General features: G+C 34.3%; 1 protein-coding gene across 1 annotated transcript in view; it reads left to right on the top strand.

Moving 5' to 3' along the window:
* usp45 (ubiquitin specific peptidase 45) overlaps nt 1–12,130 on the top strand; it is a 120,797-nt gene extending 108,667 nt beyond the window's left edge. Inside the window, exons 7-8 of the mRNA XM_039747592.1 lie at nt 5,235–5,330; nt 11,996–12,130. Coding sequence (XP_039603526.1) covers nt 5,235–5,330; nt 11,996–12,130 — 231 coding nt within the window. The remainder of the gene's footprint in view (nt 1–5,234; nt 5,331–11,995) is intronic.
* The last annotated feature ends 9,274 nt before the right edge of the window (nt 12,131–21,404 follow it).

A 21,404-nucleotide genomic window follows, 5' to 3' on the forward strand; every position in this document is an offset into this window, starting at 1 on the left:
ATTAGCTTTACATGATGTTATTTTTTGTTAATTGGGCTTTTACAGATTTTTAGTATGTGGTAACCTTAAATGTTGGTGTTTGTTGCTTTTGCATTATTGAAAAGTGTGTTTTATCTGAACATAATTAAAATTACTTATTCAGCAACTGTCCTGTTTTGTATATAGCTATAGGCCGACTAATGAAGTATGTCAACCTTGAATATCCCAGTTAATCAAGACACTTCATCATAATCTTTTCAGAATCCTTGACCGGTGTTTTGCCAGCATTGTTCAAGGTTTTCCATTCAAAAGAAAGGCAAAGATATCTTGCACAAACACCTCCAAGAATTACTTTATGATGGAAGCGCCTCCCTTACAAATTAAAAGCAATACAGCAATTTATTTTTTGGTTAATTTTTAAATATTTCTGTACTATTTAGGAAAGTGATGTGCCTGTATTTTCTGATAGTGCTCCTGATAATCAAGATTTTACAAATATGAAAAAAGTAATATGAATATAAGATTCATGTGGATCTTGTTAGGTCTCATTTATAAGCAGTATATTTTATTGTTAAAGGATTCACATAAGCTCAGTGCAATTTTGTATTGTTCAGGCACACCTTGTGAATGGTCTTACATTTTATCTCTGCTGACATAACACACATGATGCTAGAGAATAGGGTATAACTGTTGTGTTACTGCTGCGGTGGGTTGGCACCCTGCTCGGGATTGGTTCCTGCCTTGTGCCCTGTGTTGGCTGGATTGGCTCCAGCAGACCCCCATGACCCTGTGTTCGGATTCAGCGGGTTGGAAAATGGATGGATGGATGTTGTGTTACTGTTTTCAAACATTAATTGAATCTTGTACCCCAGCAATAACTAAGAAAGCCATGAATATGTTATACTGTGTTCAGGAACTCAATAAAATAATTTGACAGGGATTAAAATGTCAAAGCAAAGGTATATTACAAGATATTGCTATTGACATTATTAATTTAGCCAATGATTGCTTCTTACCTTAGTCTGTGGTTGCTTTTGAATGAATTGGAAAAGTTAAAAAACATTTTTTTTAATAATTTTCTTTTCACCATGCTGAGCCAATTACAAAACTGTTTCTTATTAGATTAGATAAACTTTATGATGCCTGTAAATGTTTTTCTAACATTTTCTGCGTAACCCAGTAAAAATCACTTCTCTCCTTACATTATGGAATTATATTGCATATGTACTGTAAAACACTTTGTGAAGGTGTTCATTGTTAAAGACTTTGCATTAAATATAAACATTTTTTTTTGTACCCACTGAATACATTCCTTATAATTTTTAATACCTTTGGTATTATGTGACTTCTGGTTTTTATTCAACCAATTCCTTTTTCCATGGTATAATTTTATTGTAATTTTATTATAGAAGCACAAATAAACTCTTGATGTTTTTGACAAAAGTTACATCTGGTTGCCATCACGAAAATACTTTAGCAACCCCTGTGATTAAGGTCTCAGCTGAAAGCTAGAGCTGCATACTTATGATCAGTCTGAGCTGCACTGTGGCACTTCAGTTTTTATGGCATAGAATTAAAAACACAAGGAGAATATAAGATACTTTAGCTTGTATTTAGATAGGGTCTAAGCTGTAGTATTCTTTCCATACAGATAATGAAGCAATATTGAGCATACTTAATAAATACATCATATTTAGCACAAAATCTTGTCCCCACAGTCAACCATTTTTTTTGGTTTGCAGGAACTTGTTACATATCATTGCCTCCAATGTCTTCATAGTACTAATCCTGTTCCCATCCTCGCATCTATATGTCTGAATTCATGTCATTATTAGAATGTTTTATTATTATTTGATACAGAATGTTGACTTACCAATTCATATTCATGGTCATATTCTTGATTTGTTTTGTTCTACCAGTTCGAATGATATATTTTTCTCTGGTATATCTGATCACAAGCTTATTGAATGTAGTTTTCACAATACTATTCCTCTTTCTTTGAAGAAAATCTCTGTTACTTATAATATTAGGTATATCAATTCCAATCTGTTTGCTCCTTCTCTTTAGTGTTCATCTTTGTCTCACATACAGTACATACATTTTCCTCTCCTGATAATATGGTTTTCCTTTATAATGTTGCTGTTTCTGGATTATTTAATGATATAGCCCCCTTAAATAATGATGCTTTTTCTGAATTGCTTAATGTTATTGCCTCCTTAAACAATAGGCTTGCCCCAGCAGCCCACTTGTATCCTTGGTTTATTTACTCTAAAGCTCAGGTTGATGAAGGCAACAGACCAGTGTCTTGTGTGCCTTTATAAGAAAACTGGCCTAAATGTCCACTGCTTACTATATACTGAGCATAGCTTGCTCCAGTTACTATTCCTCCATCTTAACTCACACTAAGTCCAGGCCAAGAACACTCGTTAGGACTATTAACAAACTCATTCATCCTCCTGTATGTCCAAATACAGTTGAACAGTGTCAGGCTTATTTTTTTTACATTTTTTTGAAAACAAAATTAACCAGACTTGAGTTACAAAATTTACTTGATTTACACTTGTTGACTCTCTTTTTGTCTCTGCACTCATCATTAAGAACAATCTTGCTTTCTGTCAGCTTGACCCTGTCCCCAACTTTTATTAAAGATATGTTTCTCTACAATTAATAATTCAGTTACTATTGTAATTAATGCATTTCTCTTTTGGTTCTGTTCCTATTGCTCATAAACTGTTAAGAACAGTTACTTCTGTTCTTAAAAAAAACCCGAGTTGCATCCAATATCTCTTTCCAATTGTAGACCTATGTCATATCTTCCTTTTCTAGCTAAAGTGGTGTGAAGAGTGGTAGAGTTCTCACGTGTATGAAGTATTCTGCTCACATAACCCAACCCCATGTTTTTAGCTACATTGGTTGGCGGTTCAGTTCTATATCAAGTTCAAATTCTTGTTTCTCACTTTCAAAGACATCCATAACCTTGCTTCTCTTTACCTTAGTGAACTCTTGATCTCTTACTTTCCCTCTTGCTCTGTCAGGTCTTGTAGCCATAATCTATTTGCTGTCCCACGCACCCGATTTTCAACCTTAGGAGGTAGGCACTTCAGTGCCGTGGCTGCTAATCTCTGGAATTCTCTTCCCCAATCTTTCCGTGACTACACTTGCCTTTCTACTTTCAAATCTAATTTAAAGATGTTTCTCTTCAATGAACATTGATCTTTTACCTCCATTGTTTAGTCAGTTTTTTTTCTAACATATCAATATATGTTACTGTGCTGAGAAGTCATTAATTTCTAAAATTCGGAACAATTTTTTTAAGAATATATTGAGTGCTTAATTTGGGTCATATATATATATATATATATATATATATATATATATATATATATATATATATATATATATATATATATATATATATATATATATATATATATATATATATATATATGTACCTAGTGTAATCTTTGTTTGACACTGTTTGCATATAGCTGGTCCAGCAATATCTACTAAACTGCAGTGACTGTATTTGCTGCCCATTTTTAAGTCTGCAAGACATTTATAAATATATACTAGTGGACTTTGCCCCCGGCTCACTTCACTTGCCCACCCCCTCCCATCATACCCCTGGGAGCGTTTCGTTCCAGCCACTTTGTGTCTCTGCCACTCTGGGGGGCTGAACGCACGCTGAGGAGATGTGGTCTGATCAGCTGCTGTCTTTATGCCTTTGCTGCCGAGCTGCATGATCTGCTTGTCGCGTTGCGCACCGATCATTTAAAAGCCTATACAACACCTGTCCTTTTGTCTCACTGCCTTGTCTCATGTAACGTTAAAGTGTCTCTGGCAGGACATCAAATTGTCTTCCGAGAAGATCACGTATCGTCTCCTTCCAAGCCTTCCAAGATTTTTTTTTATAATAGAGAGATATAAAAATACTTTTTAAAAACCATGCTTATATTAAGTTAAAACAGTGTACTAAAAAGTAAAAAATAAGTCTCAATAGGAAGTGGGTTAAATATCGATTACAAGAGTTGTACCAGACAACAAACAGGTGAAGTTAAAATAAGTGTGATAATAATAATAATAAAATGCAGTTTTTAAAATACAAGTTGAAATTGATTTAAGAAAATATCTTTTATTTAAAATTAGTCAGAAACTTCAATTGATTCTCCGTCTGGATTTCCATATAAGTAGAATGTGATTTACTTGACCAATTTTCAAATTGTTTTACTAACTGTGACTATTATATTACCAAAGGACAGTTTCAGAAAGTGCAAAACATGGTAATGTGCTTATCATAGTCATACAAAACATTCTGGAATTTTTAAAATGGCACTTTACACTCAAATATTTTCCACACATGTCATGATTGCTTCAAAAGGCGTAAAACTCTTCAAAGACAGAAATGTTCCTGCTTCGACAATGCGATAGTGGCAGTTTCTTTTCAGGGTTTAGTTAATTCTTAGATTCAGTGGAAGCAGAGTTTGTATTTTCGCTTGTGACTATTCTGTCTAAAAAATCCATAGATAATAGTATACTTTTGAAGTTGTCTAAATTTTTTAATTGTCTACTTATACAGTACATGTTCTTATATTTATGGGACAAATCATACATTGTTGAAAATGTTACTGTACTATTTTTTGCCTGATTTTAAAAATGTACATATTTACATATTTTGTGCAACAAATGAATTATCTTCATGAATTGACAGTATTTAGGAGGACTCTCATCAAACCTCATATTTTAGTCCAGGTTGAAAAAAAGTGCACAAGAAGCCTCAAACATCATACATTTGAAGTTGTGGTGTAGTGGGCAAACGTTTCTCCCATTCTTTGTAGTTGACTGATGGACTGGTATAACAAATGTTGTCCATAGAGGTATACTTTCTCAATGCAGTCTGTCATCATATGTAAAATGACACTTGTTGAAGTAAATTTTTGGAGTACCTCCTGCACTGACATTCTTGTTGTTGTAGTGCTTGGGATTAATAAAGTATCTATCTATCTATCTATCTATCTATCTATCTATCTATCTATCTATCTATCTATCTATCTATCTATCTATTGTAATTATAATAGATGATATCAACTTGATACAAATATCCAGGCAAAGTTGCTAGTACCCTGATTATTAAACCATTTTCTGTAAATAAATAACATCTTATGGAGTGTACATTGCTAATGGATAATCTTATGTCGTATGTAATCTTAATATTTATTTGGATTCACAATCATTAAAATGTTCTACTTTGTTTTCAGAATTTGGCACAGACACACTTAATGAATGACTTGATTACAGAAATAAAGGAAAAGGGATCAAAGTTAAAAATTTGTCCTTCTGCAGAAACTAACTTGGTATGTATAATGAACTTCTAGCATAGCTGTCAACCACTTCTTTGTTAAGTAGTAATACAGAACATTGAACAGAGCTTAATGTCTGATATGCTGCTCTTATTATCTTAAAAAAGGGAATAATATGCAAATACTACAATTTGCACTGCACAAAATCAACTCAGTTGATGATGGAGACAATATTATTTTCAGTGAACTGGTCATGTTACATATTTTAATAGTTTTATGTATTTAAGCCAGTTTGAAGGAGCCATGCTTTTGAAGGGAAATATTTGCACGCATTTTACTATATTTGAAATTGTTTACTTGGTATTTTTTATGAAATCAGGTTAACTCAATAATACTTTCTTAAATGCAGTATTTTTAATTAAAATAAAAATGGATACAATTATTAATAAAACTATAAAGAGAAATACAGTATGTTGGAAGCTTTTTGCCTGTTTTAAGTGTCAGGTCTTATGTTTCAGAATCTTGTGGCTGGTAGGTTCCTAAAGCATTAATCACCTTATTCAGTCTTTTTTTATAAACAGTATTTCACAGAGAACAACATCAAAACTGTTAAACAGAGAATAAAAATGATTGTTGCACTTAAAATAGCACAGTATGCTAACATTATTTGCGGTTGGCCAATGTGAAGTTTAATTTGCTTTTCACAATGACAGAAAATGCTATATATATACTGTAGATGCTATATAGCACATACCAGAATTTGCCGGATTAAAGTTGAGTTATAATTTAGAATTTGAATTCTACCCATGTGGAAGTGTTTTGTTTTTTTTTTCTTGTACATCTTCCATTTAAAACTCACATGCATTGATTCATATTATGAGGGTCAAATCCTCATTACAAATAATAAACAAGCATATAAAGCCACAATCAAAGGAAACTTGTTGGTCTGGAAAGGGATACAAAGCCAATTCCAGTTTTTTTGAAGCTCCACTAAGTCAAACAGATATCCATATTCTCCAAAACGAAACTATTTGGAACAGCAGCATATCTTTCCATGAGTGCCTCACCAGAGGTATTACACATAATTATTAAGTAAATTACAAAGAAATGTTAAAGATACCCAAGGAACTAGAGGGCTGTCTTGATTCGACAAAGATCACTATTCATGACTTCAGACCCTTGGCAGTAACTGGGTATCTCTGGAGAGAAGCAAAGTTGAAACCACTGCTCACCAAAAGAATATTATTGTTTGAAGATGATTTTCTTTAAAGGCACTAGTCTTTTTTTAACCAGAGTTTAAATAGCATGCCATCATCATTTATAATGGTAATGTGACAATGTCACATGTGCCACTGCAACAGACTCATTTGATACCCACAAAAACACAAAAAATAGCCCAGCCTTTCAAAAATACCTCATACAAAATGTTGATGCATTGACTTCACAAACATAATTTTTAAATTAACGAGAAAATACTAGCAATAATATAATAGATATAAATGAAAAAAACTAATGATTTACGGTGATGCCACAACTGATATTGAATTAGAGAAAGTGTTTGGTTACAGTCATTGCAGGCCAAGATGGTACAACTGTTTATTAAGTGTAAGGTGCATGGACTTCTTCACACTATCCCAGCTGATGTTGGATACCTTTGTTCATTCAATAAATAAAGGTTTTCAAAAAATGCTATTTATTCACTGAGATATAACTACGGCCCACGATTTACCGCGGCAAGAAATGGTAAATTCCGCTGCATGTTTTTTAAATTCCGCAGCGTACCGTCAGGCGCGGCAAATGCAGTTCCAGAACTCCATAAGACTAATTCGTAACCCAAGCAAAATAAATGCAATTTTTCTTATTCTTGATCCCTAATAATAATCAATCATAATTCTTCACAGCTGCTGGTTGCAAATGGAAATCCGGACGATTTCAGGCAAGACAGTAAGTCAGACACTTTGTTGTAGACATCGACAGCCATGAATGACTGTGCCTTAAAAGAAGTCAGAGTGTTCATAATTGGCTGGCAGTGAACAGATACAAATTCAAGTTCAGCTCTCAGCTCGTTAAGTTTATGAGTACTTTGCAGCAACGCCGACAGCTTCTTTAACTGGACTGTAGCTCCACTGTGTTCGATTTCAGTAGCAACGAACCAGATATTAATGAGATGATGCAATAGGCTAAAGGAAGAACTTAAAGAAGTAATCAAAACTAATCATACTAATATCAATATGCCTCAAACAGTGAGATTTCATTCAGATTTGGTATTTTCCTCTGCAGTTAGGTTAATTCCACGGCATGGCATTTTACCGCTGCAAAACCCTAAATTCTGCGGCGTGGTGTTAAATTCCATGGGCCGCAGTAAATCGTGGGCCCTAGATATAACCCTAATACTAGATCTGAAAATATTCAGTGTCAAAAATTTGCATATGCAAGGGTGCATGTACTTTTTGTGTTGGCACAGTTTGCCTTTTACTTATTTCATTTTAAATGTGTTACTTCTTGGACTGGTGTATTTTTATAAATGTTTGTTATTTTTTTCTTTTCTTGGGGTTTCATGAGGTTTTAATTTAAATCTTAGTGTTTTTTTGTTTGCTGCAATTTCTCAGAAATTAGAAATTTATACCCTCCTAGGAATTGTATAACTTTTCTCACCTTTGAAATCAATAAACTTCGCTCCATAATTATTCAGTAATATTTATATCTATCAAGTTAGTTAAGCAAAGACACTCTGTTGATTCCTGCCATATAACCAGTGCTGCCGCGTTTAGTTCTTTCCCCTGAATTCTGACACTTGGGGTTTCATGAGGTTTTAATTTAAATCTTAGTGTTTTTTTGTTTGCTGCAATTTCTCAGAAATTAGAAATTTATACCCTCCTAGGAATTGTATAACTTTTCTCACCTTTGAAATCAATAAACTTCGCTCCATAATTATTCAGTAATATTTATATCTATCAAGTTAGTTAAGCAAAGACACTCTGTTGATTCCTGCCATATAACCAGTGCTGCCGCGTTTAGTTCTTTCCCCTGAATTCTGACACTTGATTAGAACAGGCAAATTTAAAAATGGATGGAGGTATGGATTGATTATTTGAATTGGAATTAAATTTGCTTTTAATAAATGTATATATTTTTGTATATTTTTCATGATGTGTTTATATTTTAGTACAGTATTTGTAATCATTTTATATAAGTGTTGAGCTGGTTATAACATCAGGAAATGTGTGGTGATTTTCATTTAATTTGATTTTTTTTTTTTATGAAACACCACTAATATCTTTTCAAAGGAATTCATGTTAATCTAAGTAAAAAACAAATATAGATGCCTATGGCATAGTGCTGGGTGGTATACCGGTTCATACTGAAAACCTTTTTTTTATCTTTGTTATGATATGGATTTTCCTTATACCGCAGTACTGGTTTAAATAGCCTAAACAATGTTCGGAAAATGGGCAGCGGGAAAGTGTTTAAGGGGGGACCTTTTTCACTGCTACACCGCTAAACATTCATCCAACAGAGTACAGTAATCCCTCCTCGATCGCGGGGGTTGCGTTCCAGACCCCCCCGCGATAGGTGAAAATCCGCGAAGTAGAAACCATATGTTTGTGTGGTTATTTTTATATATTTTAAGCCCTTATAAACTCTCCCACCCTGTTAACATTATTAGAGCCCTCTAGACATGAAATAACACCCTTTAGCCAAACGTTTAAACTGTGCTCCATGACAAGACAGAGATGACAGTTCTTTCTCACAATTAAAAGAAAGCAAACATATCTTATCTTCAAAGGCGCGTCATAAAGGAGCGCGTCAGGAGCAGAGAATGTCAGAGAGAGCGCCAAAGAAAAAGCAAACAATCAAAAATCAATACATGCTTTTAAGTATACAGAAGCACCGCGATAAAGCGGCATTTTGTAGAGGAGCGTCCGTGTCCTCTGTGCAAACAGCCCCTCTGCTCACACCCCTCCGTCAGGCAGAGAGAGCGAGAAAGATAGAGAGAAGCAAACAAGCACAGCGCGGGAAGCATATCTTATAGCATTGAGGAGTTTTAGTTAATATGCAATACATGCTCTGATTGGGTAGCTTCTAAGCCATCCGCCAATAGCGTCCCTTGTATGAAATCAACTGGGCAAACAAACTGAGGAAGCATGTAACCTAAATTAAAAGACCCATTGTCCAGAAAGCGCGAACCAGCGAAAAATCTGTGATATATGTTTAGATGTGCTTACATTTAAAATCCGCGATAGAGTGAAACCGCGAAAGTCAAAGCGCGATATAGCGAGGGATTACTGTATATTCGTTAGTGGAGGTATTGAGCGGTGAAAATGGACAGAGAACATTCTGAAACTGAAGCTGTAGCAGACAATAAAGTTAAACATAATGACAAAGAAGAACTTTTACTGAAAAAAGGAGCCATGTCTGTTGTCTGGAGATACTTTGGTTTTAAAAGGTCAGATGTGGACCAAACAACTATTTACTGCAAATGCTGTAGAGCGAAAGTTGTCGCTGGAGGTGGCAACACAAGCAATTTTGCTGCACCACCTTAGCCGCACACATGCTTTGGAGTACCATGAATGTATGGAACTAATATTGGCACCATCCACGTCCTTGGGTAAAACTGAAAAAGCTAGAGTTAGACGTCACTTTTAGACACGTTTGCTAGAGGTTCTGCCTACGACAAAAAGAGCAAGTGGTGGATCAAGATAACATATGCCATTACAATCCATATAGTTGACGTGTCAGTGGACAGAGATTGTTAACATTAACAGAAAGTGTAGTTGGTTTACAAAAATATTTACTATTTATTCCTTTTCTAAGACATGTTCAGTACAATACAACTTTTGACAAGCACCTCAGGATAATTTACTAAGTCTAAATGCCACTTCGAATGTTGTCAAAATTATAGTTTAAGTTGTTTGCAAAATTTGTTCAATAAAAAGATTCTATATTTTGACTGCAACAGTCATGCAATGTAATTCCTTCTATACATTAGTGCCACCCTCTTGAAAACTAACACTTTATGGGGCCATGCAAACCTGTATTAATACTTGTGTACACATTAGAATGGTTTTTTTTTGTACAGTGTACAATTCTCTTGACAGTGGAATAGGTTATTCTTAGCCAGTCTACTGCACTGATTGCAGTGGAAAATGTAGTTAACATCCACTCATGCATGGGAAAAAATGCCATTGAATACTGTAAAACTGGTGTAATTCTGAAAAATACCGTGATACAGAATTTTGGTCATACCGCCCAGCACTACTGTGGCATAATACCTTAATAACACCCTAGTAATACCAGTACATGGAGTCCCTTTAATAAGCAGTATGGGAGATTTGAATGGACTCTGCTGCTTTCAATTATAGCAACAAGAGCACTCTTATTTCACTTAGTGCACTATGGATTATTAAAGGTCAAATAGCAAGACATTACGAATAGGGTTTGTCTTTAAGTATTAAAACACAAGTGTTTCCAAGAGTAAAATAAAAAAAAAATAGTGTGATTAAGAAGAAAAGTTCCACAAGTATAGGGAGCCTACCAGCTGCCTGTGTTAATTGTTGAATTTGAAGAGCTTATTCTCACCTATGTACATGTAAATTTTATATATGATTTTGTGTATTTTCACGTTTTTTAATACATGCTATTACACAAAAGTTTTTATGTTTTCATGCGCTGATTCCACAAGTATATGCCTCTCATTTTTTGTTTTTAAAAAAGTTATAATTGAAACTTATAACTGGAGTAATTTCCTGTTAGATGTGAACATTTTGTCGATTTGTGTGATGTTGTGGTGTTACGGTATTATATTGCTCATTTTTCCCAAATATGATGTCAGTCATGGTAATTGTAATACTAAACAAGTGTCAGAGAGAGAGACAATGTTTGGTACTTACCTCAGTGATACCTGAGGTATGTGTGCTCAGCCTCATATACAGAAAACTAGAAAGAGAGGTTTATAGAGAATGGAAAGGGATGGGCTTTCAGCATTCTGTGTTTTCCTGTGTTGCCAAAAACATTTTTGTGCAAAAAATTTGCAGTATATCAGATTTATTTTATAAACATGCTTTGTTATTCTGTATTTTTGTAAATAAGGATAATAGAATATGCAGAAGTGTAACCTTCAAACTTCAGGAGTTTTAATGGAGTTTTAAAGTAGCCAAAGAACACACAACAAATAAATGAGTAAAAAACACTGCAAAAGCAAAAATCTATTTTATATCATGGCTCCCTATTACCTTGGTGAACCACTTTTTTGTGAGTTAAATTTTATTTTCCTACAGGTTAGGCCTGTGATGCACATATGAAATGAAATACCCTGAAATTCATTAACTAGTTGAACAAATAAAGAAAGGAAGTGTGTATAAATATTCAAAGGAAGGTCAAAAAGCTAGAAGGTTATATTATTAGTATAAATTAAATATGCCATGCAAGTCATCTTCTGTTGCCTGGAAAAAAAATACTAATTTATGCAAAAATCTTTAATATGCACATACTATGTAACTAGTAATACAATGCATGCTTTATTTATGGCTTTTTTACATTTAATGCATCTTAACAGTGTATATTATTCATGAAATAAATCAAGCTGTTTTCAGATTTTTTTTTACTTTTATTACTTTGATTTTTAGTTAATGAAAGAGTGTTGTCCATATCTTTCAGTAAAGTTTTGCCTGGAAAATGATGATGGTGTTCTTGCTTTTTTGTTTTTTTTTTACCTGTAGGATCCATTGGTAGTGACCCTTCCCAGCCCCGAGCCATTGACATCAGCCATGTTCCTTTTTCTTCATAGCATGAAGGAAGCAGGAAAAGGACCCATTTCTCCAAAAATATTATTTAATCAGATGTGTCAGAAGTGAGTTTTCTTGTAATTTATTCCAGTAACATTAGTCTTTTATTCTATTTTTGTTTTTATGGCTTTAGTTCTTATTAATTGTATTTCAGAAGAACTTTTATTTAAAAACCATAGCTAGCTGATATTTATGGCCTATAAACATGCCTCACTTCATTCTTTATTAGATTAAGAATACCCAAAATTAAAGTTTTTGGCAGGACTTAAAAGTTTGTAAATCAATTTTGCCATTTTACTTTGTTTTTGGAAATTCAGATAAAGGAATCAAGAGGCTGACCAAAAAGTTTTTTTTATTACTGCTAAAAATGTAACAAAATTTTTTTTTACACTTTATTAGTCCAACTGCCAAAAACACAAAACTTGCCAAATCCTTTAATTGTACTTTTTGCTGAATCTAGTACAAAATGGGACTTTTACCATTCTCTTTATTAATCTCATTTTAAATTAAGAATAGAAACTGCACTTCTAATGAATTGCATTCTCTGCATTAGTTAATAAAATAATTGTTCGTAATTTTACACATTAAAAAAGACAAGATTTTGCTCCCAGATCAGAAACAAAACATCTACAAGGTAAAAACACAGAGGACAGTCTCTTTCTTTGAAAATGGTTGTTGACTTAATGGCTCTTGTGTCACACCTAAATTACAACCAGATTATTTTTTAGCCCTTATTAGTGTTTTGTTATTTTCTAAAATCATTTTATGGTAGTGTTTAGAAGGTGTGTGCCTCTTGAAATAAATTTAGGAAATTCCTCCTCCCAACCAGTTTCACATTATTCAGTAGCAATAGCAAGAATGGTAAGGAAAGTAAATATACTGTAACCACAGTTTTGCCAAGTCTTTTGTAAATTAAATAGAGGAAATCTTTGCCAATTTTTTTAAATCTAAAAAGCATGTGAAAATTCAGGAATTGTTTAACTAAAAACGGTTTTATTTCATTTCACATGTGAAGATACACAGCACATTAGCAGGAAAGGAGGGTATGGGGTTTTATTAACCCATCATTCAAGATTAGTTTTAATTATTTTAACACGTACCCAAAAATGCAATCCTTTCCTCATAGCAAGTTTGTTCTAATACAGAACATTAATGTAAGGAATGGGTAATGGTGATAAGTTCTTTTTTATTGATATAAAGGATGTTTTTCTGTTTGCACCCAATGAATGGCGTATATGAGTGTAGGGCTGGTGGTCTTACATCGCTGCTTTAGGCAAGGTGAATAAAATTATTAATAAAAAAAATGTATTAATTTAATCGAAACAGGAAGGAACAATATAAAGTTATTCCAAGATAAAAAAAAATGAAAAGATGGTGGATTTTCATTTTTTTTTTTCATTTTTTAAATGTGTTGCTTATAGTTTATAGCATTAATATTTACCATACAGTAAACATATCAACAAATTATTTGTACATTTTTTTTTCTGTAGAGTTTTACATAAAATCCCAACAATGTACATATCATTAACCTTTGTTTTTGTTTAAACAACCAACACCTGTTATATTAACCTGAAAAAGGATGCAGAAATAGATGGATGTATGTTGTAAATGATCCTTTTCAACTGTTAGCACTTTAAACTTCACCTCTAAGTAGCAAACAGGGTTAACATACAATTGCCCTCCATAATGTTTAGGATGATGTAATTTTTCTTTCATTTAACCATCTGCTCCACACTTTAAAACTACAAATCAAACAATTTAGATGTATTTAAAGTGCATACTGCAGACTTTAATTTAAGGGTACTTGCATAAACTTTAAACAAAGTATGTAGAAGTAACACTTTTTCTGCATGGTCCCCCACTTCAGGGCACCATAGCAATCGTCCGGTATATTAAAGCAGTCATATTTAGTTCTTTGTTACATATCCCTTGCATGCAATGACTGCTTGAAGTCTGTGATTCATAAACATCACCTGGGGCTGAGTATCTTCTCCAGAGAGCCTCTAATACACCCATCTTTAACTCCTGCTGCTTTCTGGGTCTTGTCCCCTTAAGTTTTCTCTTCAGCATATGGAAGGTATGCTATATTTGATTTAAATTGTGGGACTGGATTGGCTGTTTTTTAGCTTTGAAAATCTCTTATGTTGCCTTAGCAGTATGTTTGGAATCATTATCATGTTGCAGGATGAAGCGCCATCCAAAGAGTATGAAGGCATTTACTGGAACTTGAGCAGATAAGATGTTTCTATATGCCTTAGAATTCATTGTGCAACTGCCGTCAATAATTCCGTCATCAATGGATACAGTGCATTTTTTTCTTCTCATCACTTTGCTCTCGTCATACAGGTTCATCTTTGTCTTGTCTGTCCACAAAACCCTTTTCCAGAATTTTATAAGCACTTAAGTACTTTTTCTTAAATTGTAATCTTGTTGTTATGAATAACTAGTAGTTTGCATCTTACAGTGTGGCCTCTGTATTTCTGTTAATGATGTCTTCAGCAGATAGTAGTCTCTGACACATATATGTCTACCTTCTGAAGACAGTTTCTGATCTGTTCTGTGGGGCTTTTTTTTTTTACCAATTCATCTGTAATTAGCAGTGGAGGTCTTCCTTGGCCTACCAGTGCCTTTGTGATTACTGAGCTTACCAATAAGTTCTTTCTTTTTAATGATGTTCCAGAGAGTTGATTAAATAATCCTAAATTTTTACCAATGTCTCTAATGGTTTCATTCTTGTTTTTCAACCACATAATGGCTTCTTTGACTTTCATTGACACAGCTTTTGTCCTCTTGTTGAACAATGGCAGCTACAGACTCAAAGGTAGTCTGTGGGTAGAAGCAATCCGAGGCATCTCATGTCTGCACTAATTAAGCAATAAAGCACACCTGAGTAATTACAAACTCATATGACACCAGTTGTCCCAAACATTGTGGTACCCTGAAATGGTTGGACCATGTAGAAAAAAGTAATTGTAATTTCTATATGCTGTGATCAAAATGTAAAATGTCTACAATTTGCACTTTAATCAGGTCTGAATTGTTTGATTTTTATTTTTGAAAAATGAATCCACTAAAGATAAAACACATCCATACTGATCAACTTATAACATAAGGTATGAGCTTGGCAAGACTCATTTCCTTGATTAATTTTCAATGTACAGACAAACAATAGAGTCAGACTGTCACTAAAAATTTCCTTTTGATGAAGAGGTTGTTGTGATAAAGTGAAATGTAAGCACTAATTACTAAGCATACTTCCATTAAGAGGTAGAAGGTGGCACAGAGTGTCAAATCCCAATATTTTGTGCTCTCAGAATGTCGAGAAAACTGTATTTAATCTTAAGCTTGTCTGATTTAAAGATATTTTGTTTGAGTAGATCAGCTCACTTTTTATGTATGTTTTTTCCTGCCACTCAAAATTTGTTTAACTGTGTACATTAGTTTGCACATAAGTTTGCATTATTTTGTGAATATGAGTGTTTTGCAGATATAATGACCATTTTGCAAATATAGTGCTTGCTTGTTCTTGGTAGCATCATGTACCTGTCATTTGTCTTTTTAGAAAAACTTAATATGATTCAGCATACATGTAGTGAGTAATACAGAACCAAGAAGCAATGCAGAAATCTAGTTTGAATCATGTAATTTATTACAGGTAGTGTTTTAAATATGGGAACAGTCAGTAGTTAGCGTTCTATGCTCATTTGTCCATGGATACAGGTTTAATTTTTAGCCTGTCAGTTTTTTGAGGACTTCACATATTCTTCCTCAACTTCATGTACTGATTTGTATAAGCAAATATGCACAAGTATGTCCTGTGTCCAGAGCTGGTTTCTGCAATATACCCTGTATATCTTGCTGCTAAGAAAAGCTCCGGGATTAAATCACTAAAAAAATCATTAAAAAGTCTTCGCATCCTACAAACAATTACACTCCATATTTAGCTTTCCAGCAACTCTTTTCTTTCACTAGCTTCAAATTAGAAACTTTTTTTAAACAAAACCTACCCAACTTCCCTCACCTCCTCCTACCTCTATATCAGAAGAAATTTTGATCAGTCTTGAGGACTCAAACAGCATTTCTGTTATATATAAAAACATTTTAAAGTCCTTCCCTTTCAAAGATTCCAGAGTACAGTGGGAACAGTAACTCTCAATCAACATCTCAGAAAAGGAATGGAAGGTAGCAATGCACAGAATTCACTCGAGCTCCATGTGCACAAAGCATACAATTATTCAGCTTAAAATTATATATCAAGTGCATCTCTCTCATTTAAAATTGTCCAAAATGTTTCCCAGACAAGATCCAACCTGCAAACGTTGCAATCAAGTTCCAGCCTACCTGGGCCATATGTTTTGGGCGTGCTCCAAATTAACATCATTTTGGACAAAAATTTTTAAATGCCTCTCAGACAGCCTGGGCATCACAATCACCCCTAATCCACTAACAGCTGTGTTTGGTGTTCTTCCAGATGGGCTTAAAGTGGAGAAGGACAATCAAACTGTAATTGCCTTTACTTCACTATTGGCACGTAGACTTATCTTGCTCAACTGGAAGAATTCTAACTCACCTCTTTTAAGTAAGTGGATAACTGATGTTATATATTAGCTAAAATTGGATAAAGTCCAATTTTCACATAGAGGATCTGTACAAAACTTTTTCAAAACCTGGCAGGATCTAATAAATAACATTTTAGAATAAGCATTTAAATTGCAGATAAACTAGATACATCCATTCAACATACCTACTGTATGCTAATAAATTGAATTTGATTTTGAAAGTGATTTTTGTATAGCATTCTCCACTGAGCAGAGTGCTGTCAACAAATTCACAGGTAAAAGACAAGTATACTGTAGATTATATTAAAGCTAAATACAGAATTAGTACATGTGGGGATACAGATTTTTTAAAAACACACAGTACACAAAGTAGAACCTAATTAACATAAATAGAAACCAGCACTATCTGTCCATTAGTTGTCCATTTATGAACTATGGCCAGTTGACAACAGAGAAAATGAAAATTGTAAAACAGAAAGTCAAATTTGGTTAAAGTCCTGAAGACCTCAACCAACATGCCACCTACCCCTGTCTGAGCATTCTTTAGTAGAGTCTGTGTTGCGCTGTCCAGTCTGATGAGAGAATCTTTCCATCCAGTAATTCCAATGCTGCTTTATCTTAGATGTCCTTTCCATAGGCAGGGGAGCAGCTTGGCAATAGAGCAGTGGCACCAAGTGCCATATCAAGAAATAGAATAGATGAAGGTTAGTAATGATTTATTAATATTGAATTACTTATATTTTTGCACAGTTGATTAAAAAACAGACACAGTATGCACAGCTAATCAGTAGCTGTTGTCAGGGTATAATGTAACTATAAAAGCTTGACCTATCAGTGTTATTTTATTAATCCTTGGAATCATAAGCAGGCCAGCATCTTGAGATCTCAATACACTCTCTGGTTTGTAAGTAACAATAGCCTTGGCAATTTAAGACTTTCTGTTTTAAAAGAATGATTTTAAAATTAGCCCTAAGCTTAACTGGGATCCAGTGTTAGGACTTGAGAAATGGGGTTATGTGTTTATACTTTCTGGTTCTTGTAATAATTCTTGGTATAGCATTTTGAAATGACTGAGCACTGCATAAAGAATGATTTGAACTGCCAGTGAATAAAGAGTTGCAGCAGTCAGTCCTACTAGAAACAAATACATGCATTCTCAATATCCTACATATTTACTAAGCCAGGAAAGGACGGTATCTGTGTAATTTTCCTGCCTGTATAGTAAAATAGAATGATCAATGGTATCAGACACTGTACTTAAATCTAGAAGTATACAGTAATTGCTGTGTATTTTCCTTCATCAGAATTAGAATGTTGTTTACAACACAAGTTAGTGCTGTTTCTGTACTATGACTGGTGCAGACTAAAATTTCTCATAAGAAGCTGACTGGTAACTACTTTTTTAGTTATATTAGAGAGAAAGAGTAAATTTGGAATTGAGAACTTTTTGTTCATCATTGTCTACATCATTCAGTAATGTACTATTTATAACTCTTTTAATAGGAATTAAATACTAATCATAATTGAACTACAGGGCATGAACATAAGTTATTTGTGAAGCAGTAATATTGTAGTCATTTTGTATTTTTAAACACTGATCTGCATTCGGAAACAACTGCACAGCTCCAGTTTTCCCTACCGTTTCTGATCTGAATTTCTCTTAAATGAAATGTTGCCAGTAAGAAATAACAGAAATCATCGTTAGATGATCTGTGCTAACTGAATGCACCAGTTCAGCAGCTGACCTTCCAACTATCTCGATCAAAGTCTTGGTTTTTTTCTTTCTTATGACTTTAAGAGATACATCCCACAGAGAATTACATCCAAACACCCCTTTTTTTTGTATTTTTCCTTTGATATTTTTATCTATCATGGGTGATCTCCCCGTGAAACATAGTTTATCATTGACAGAAAGCCACACGTTGATTTCTGTTATTCCTTATTGGCAGAATTTCATTTCAAGAGTAATCCAGATCATGAAACAGTAAAGGATGGACCATCTTTCTGTAGAGACAAATGGAGCTGTATTGTTTATCATGCATGCTGATCAGTGATCAGGGATACTGAATGAATCAGAATATTCCTGCTTCACAAGTAACTGATGTTTTGTGCAGGAGCTGAAGTTAAAAATCTGCTTGTGTATTCATTGTATGCTACATTCAAAAAGTATACCAACTTTCTTATTATTTTAATCCACATTTTCGTGTATGTGAAATTTACATACTAAAGCTGACTTTCTCCGAAGACTGAATTCTCTTATAATCTCATGCCCTGCAGGTAAACAACAGTAATTACCCTGGGCATTTATTAGTCATTTCCCACAGGAGGTCCAATGCTTAGTAGTGTGTACGTCCGATGGTGTGTATGTTTCGTATGTGTGTGAGTTTTAGAGGCAGTTTAGCTATACAAAGAGTTAAACATCAGTTAATTGTGTAGCAGGAAGAGTTCTGCATCACTGGTCATTGATCATTATCTATAAGAAACCATGCAGCTCCAGTGTTTCCCTCCATAAAGAAGATTATCCTTTCAGCAAATGGGACTCATCCTTCCGGACGTAAATCGTCCTTCTATGAAACGCTCAACATTTGGTTAATGTTAAACTAATCATGGCATGAAAAAGGGAATAGACAGTGGCTGCAATAAATGCTTTCCAATAACTCAGGTTTTGAGAAGAATCTATCATGGGAGAGGCAGAAGGAGCTGGAGAGGCAGGCGGCACAAGTCAGGGTGGGATGGAGCTGGGTGGGGAGGCAGAGATCTGAGCGAGTGTCTTAAATAATGAAAGAAAAAAAAGTAAAGTATAGTACTTTGGAATCAAGAACCCCTAATCAAGACAGCTTGTGAAATAAAACACACCCAATAGGCATACGTTTTTTTTACAGAAATAAAAATAATCTGTTCAAACAAATTACATTATGTAATTTGTCAGAACAGATAAATAATTCTCCCAAATGGACTCCCGTCTTTTGAGCAACATCAGTCTTTGCAACGCCAACCATTAAATCTAAAAATGTAGATTGAGAGGCTGTTTTATTCCTGTGGACGCCTAAGCGCTTGCTTTGCACAGACGCAGAAGTCTATCCTGTTAGTTTATATGAGGCAGAGAATGCATGGGCTCTCAAGGTGTGTCTTTGATTGTTTTTGCAAAGTGAGGACATACTTGATCATTTCAGCTTGCACATTCATTAAAAGAAGTATTAAGTTATTATTGTAGGCGATATGTATTGCACACTCCTTGGGTGAAAAGACTCCCTACAGGTAGTGCCAGTTACAGTTCTGGCAAGTAAAAATCAAGGCACATTTCAAATTAAGTACCAGCTGCTTGTCTGCAATCATGATACAATTAGCCTATATTATTTAGATTCTAAAATGATCACCTTTTGATTAATTAACATAATCTCACACTGAAAGAAATAAGAGAAATCTAACCTTTAACTGAAGTAAACCTTTTCTTTTCTTATCGATACAATGCTTAAAATATTAAGTTAACGTTATGGGACACGTAAATGTGCAGCCTGTAACATCAGTGTTGTATGTAATAAGTTAAAGTAAACCATGATTCAGTGTATATTGCTTTTGCTCTAAACCTTCCAAAACTTTGTAATTGTGCAAGAATACAAATCAAAGTGTTACATTCACATCTGACTGAAACTACCATTATTACAGAATCTGCTAGAGCAGTGGTTCCCAAACTTGGTCCTGGGGACTCCCTGTAGCTGCAGGTTTTTGTTCCAACCAACTTCCATTTTTCCCTGGACTCCTAACCTAATTAAGTGAGTCATTTTTTTTTCCAGTTTCTTTGTTTTGGGGTCAACACAAAAATTACAAAATTGGTAAGTTTATATTATAATGTATGGGGAATTTGTATTTTTTAACTTGTTAACAGTATTTTCATCCTGATTTTCATTTTGTTTTTCCAGGCGATCTGCTAATTAATTCATTCTTTACTAATTAGTGGGTCTTACTCTGAAGTAGTTGGAGCTTTCATCATCCTGGGTGTCAGCTCTGCTTGCTGCTAATTGTCACTATTAGGGCTAAATGAAAAGAGAAAACTACTTAGAAAAAGGGAAAAATAATAGGAAAACAACAAAAGAAAGTTAATCATTTAAGGCTTTAGAAAAAAAATAGAAATATGTCTAAATGCCTTATAAATGTACAAATGCTTTTCTGAATGCAGAATAAAAGAACAGAAGAAAGACCAGCTAATTAAATGAGATCAGTTGTTATCAATTATTATCACTCATTATGAATCTGGTTGGAGCAAAAACTTGCAGCCACAAGGGGGTCCCCAGGATTGAGTGTCGGAACTGCTGTGCTACAGGGTGAAATTGTATTTGTACTAAAAATTTCCATTATTCCTGCTAATTATCTGTTTGAATTCAAAAGAATACAGTTTCTCCTAAAATTGTGTTTTGCAATGACCATCAACAAAAGCCTAGTCACTAGGAAAAGCAAGAATTGATCTACAGCAGAAATCTTTTACTCATGTGCAGTTGTATGTAGCATGCTCAAAAGTTGGCAGCACAGTGGTGCAGAAGTAGTGCTTCTGGCTTGCGGTAAGGACACATTTCCAAGGTTCTTCTCCCGGGTCCTTCCAGCATGGAGTTTGCATATTTTCCTTGTGTCTGCAATGGTTTCCTCTGGGTTGTCCGGTTTCTTCCTCTAGTAAAAAGACATGCAGGTTAGGTGGATTTGGGACAGATGGTGTGCATGTGCGTGTTTGCCCTTTGCAGGAATTGTTTCACTGTATTCTTGCTGGGTTAGGCTTCAGTTTCCCCCACAAT

The sequence above is a fragment of the Polypterus senegalus genome, chromosome 3 (assembly GCF_016835505.1).
Source record: "Polypterus senegalus isolate Bchr_013 chromosome 3, ASM1683550v1, whole genome shotgun sequence".
Lineage (NCBI taxonomy): Eukaryota > Metazoa > Chordata > Cladistia > Polypteriformes > Polypteridae > Polypterus > Polypterus senegalus.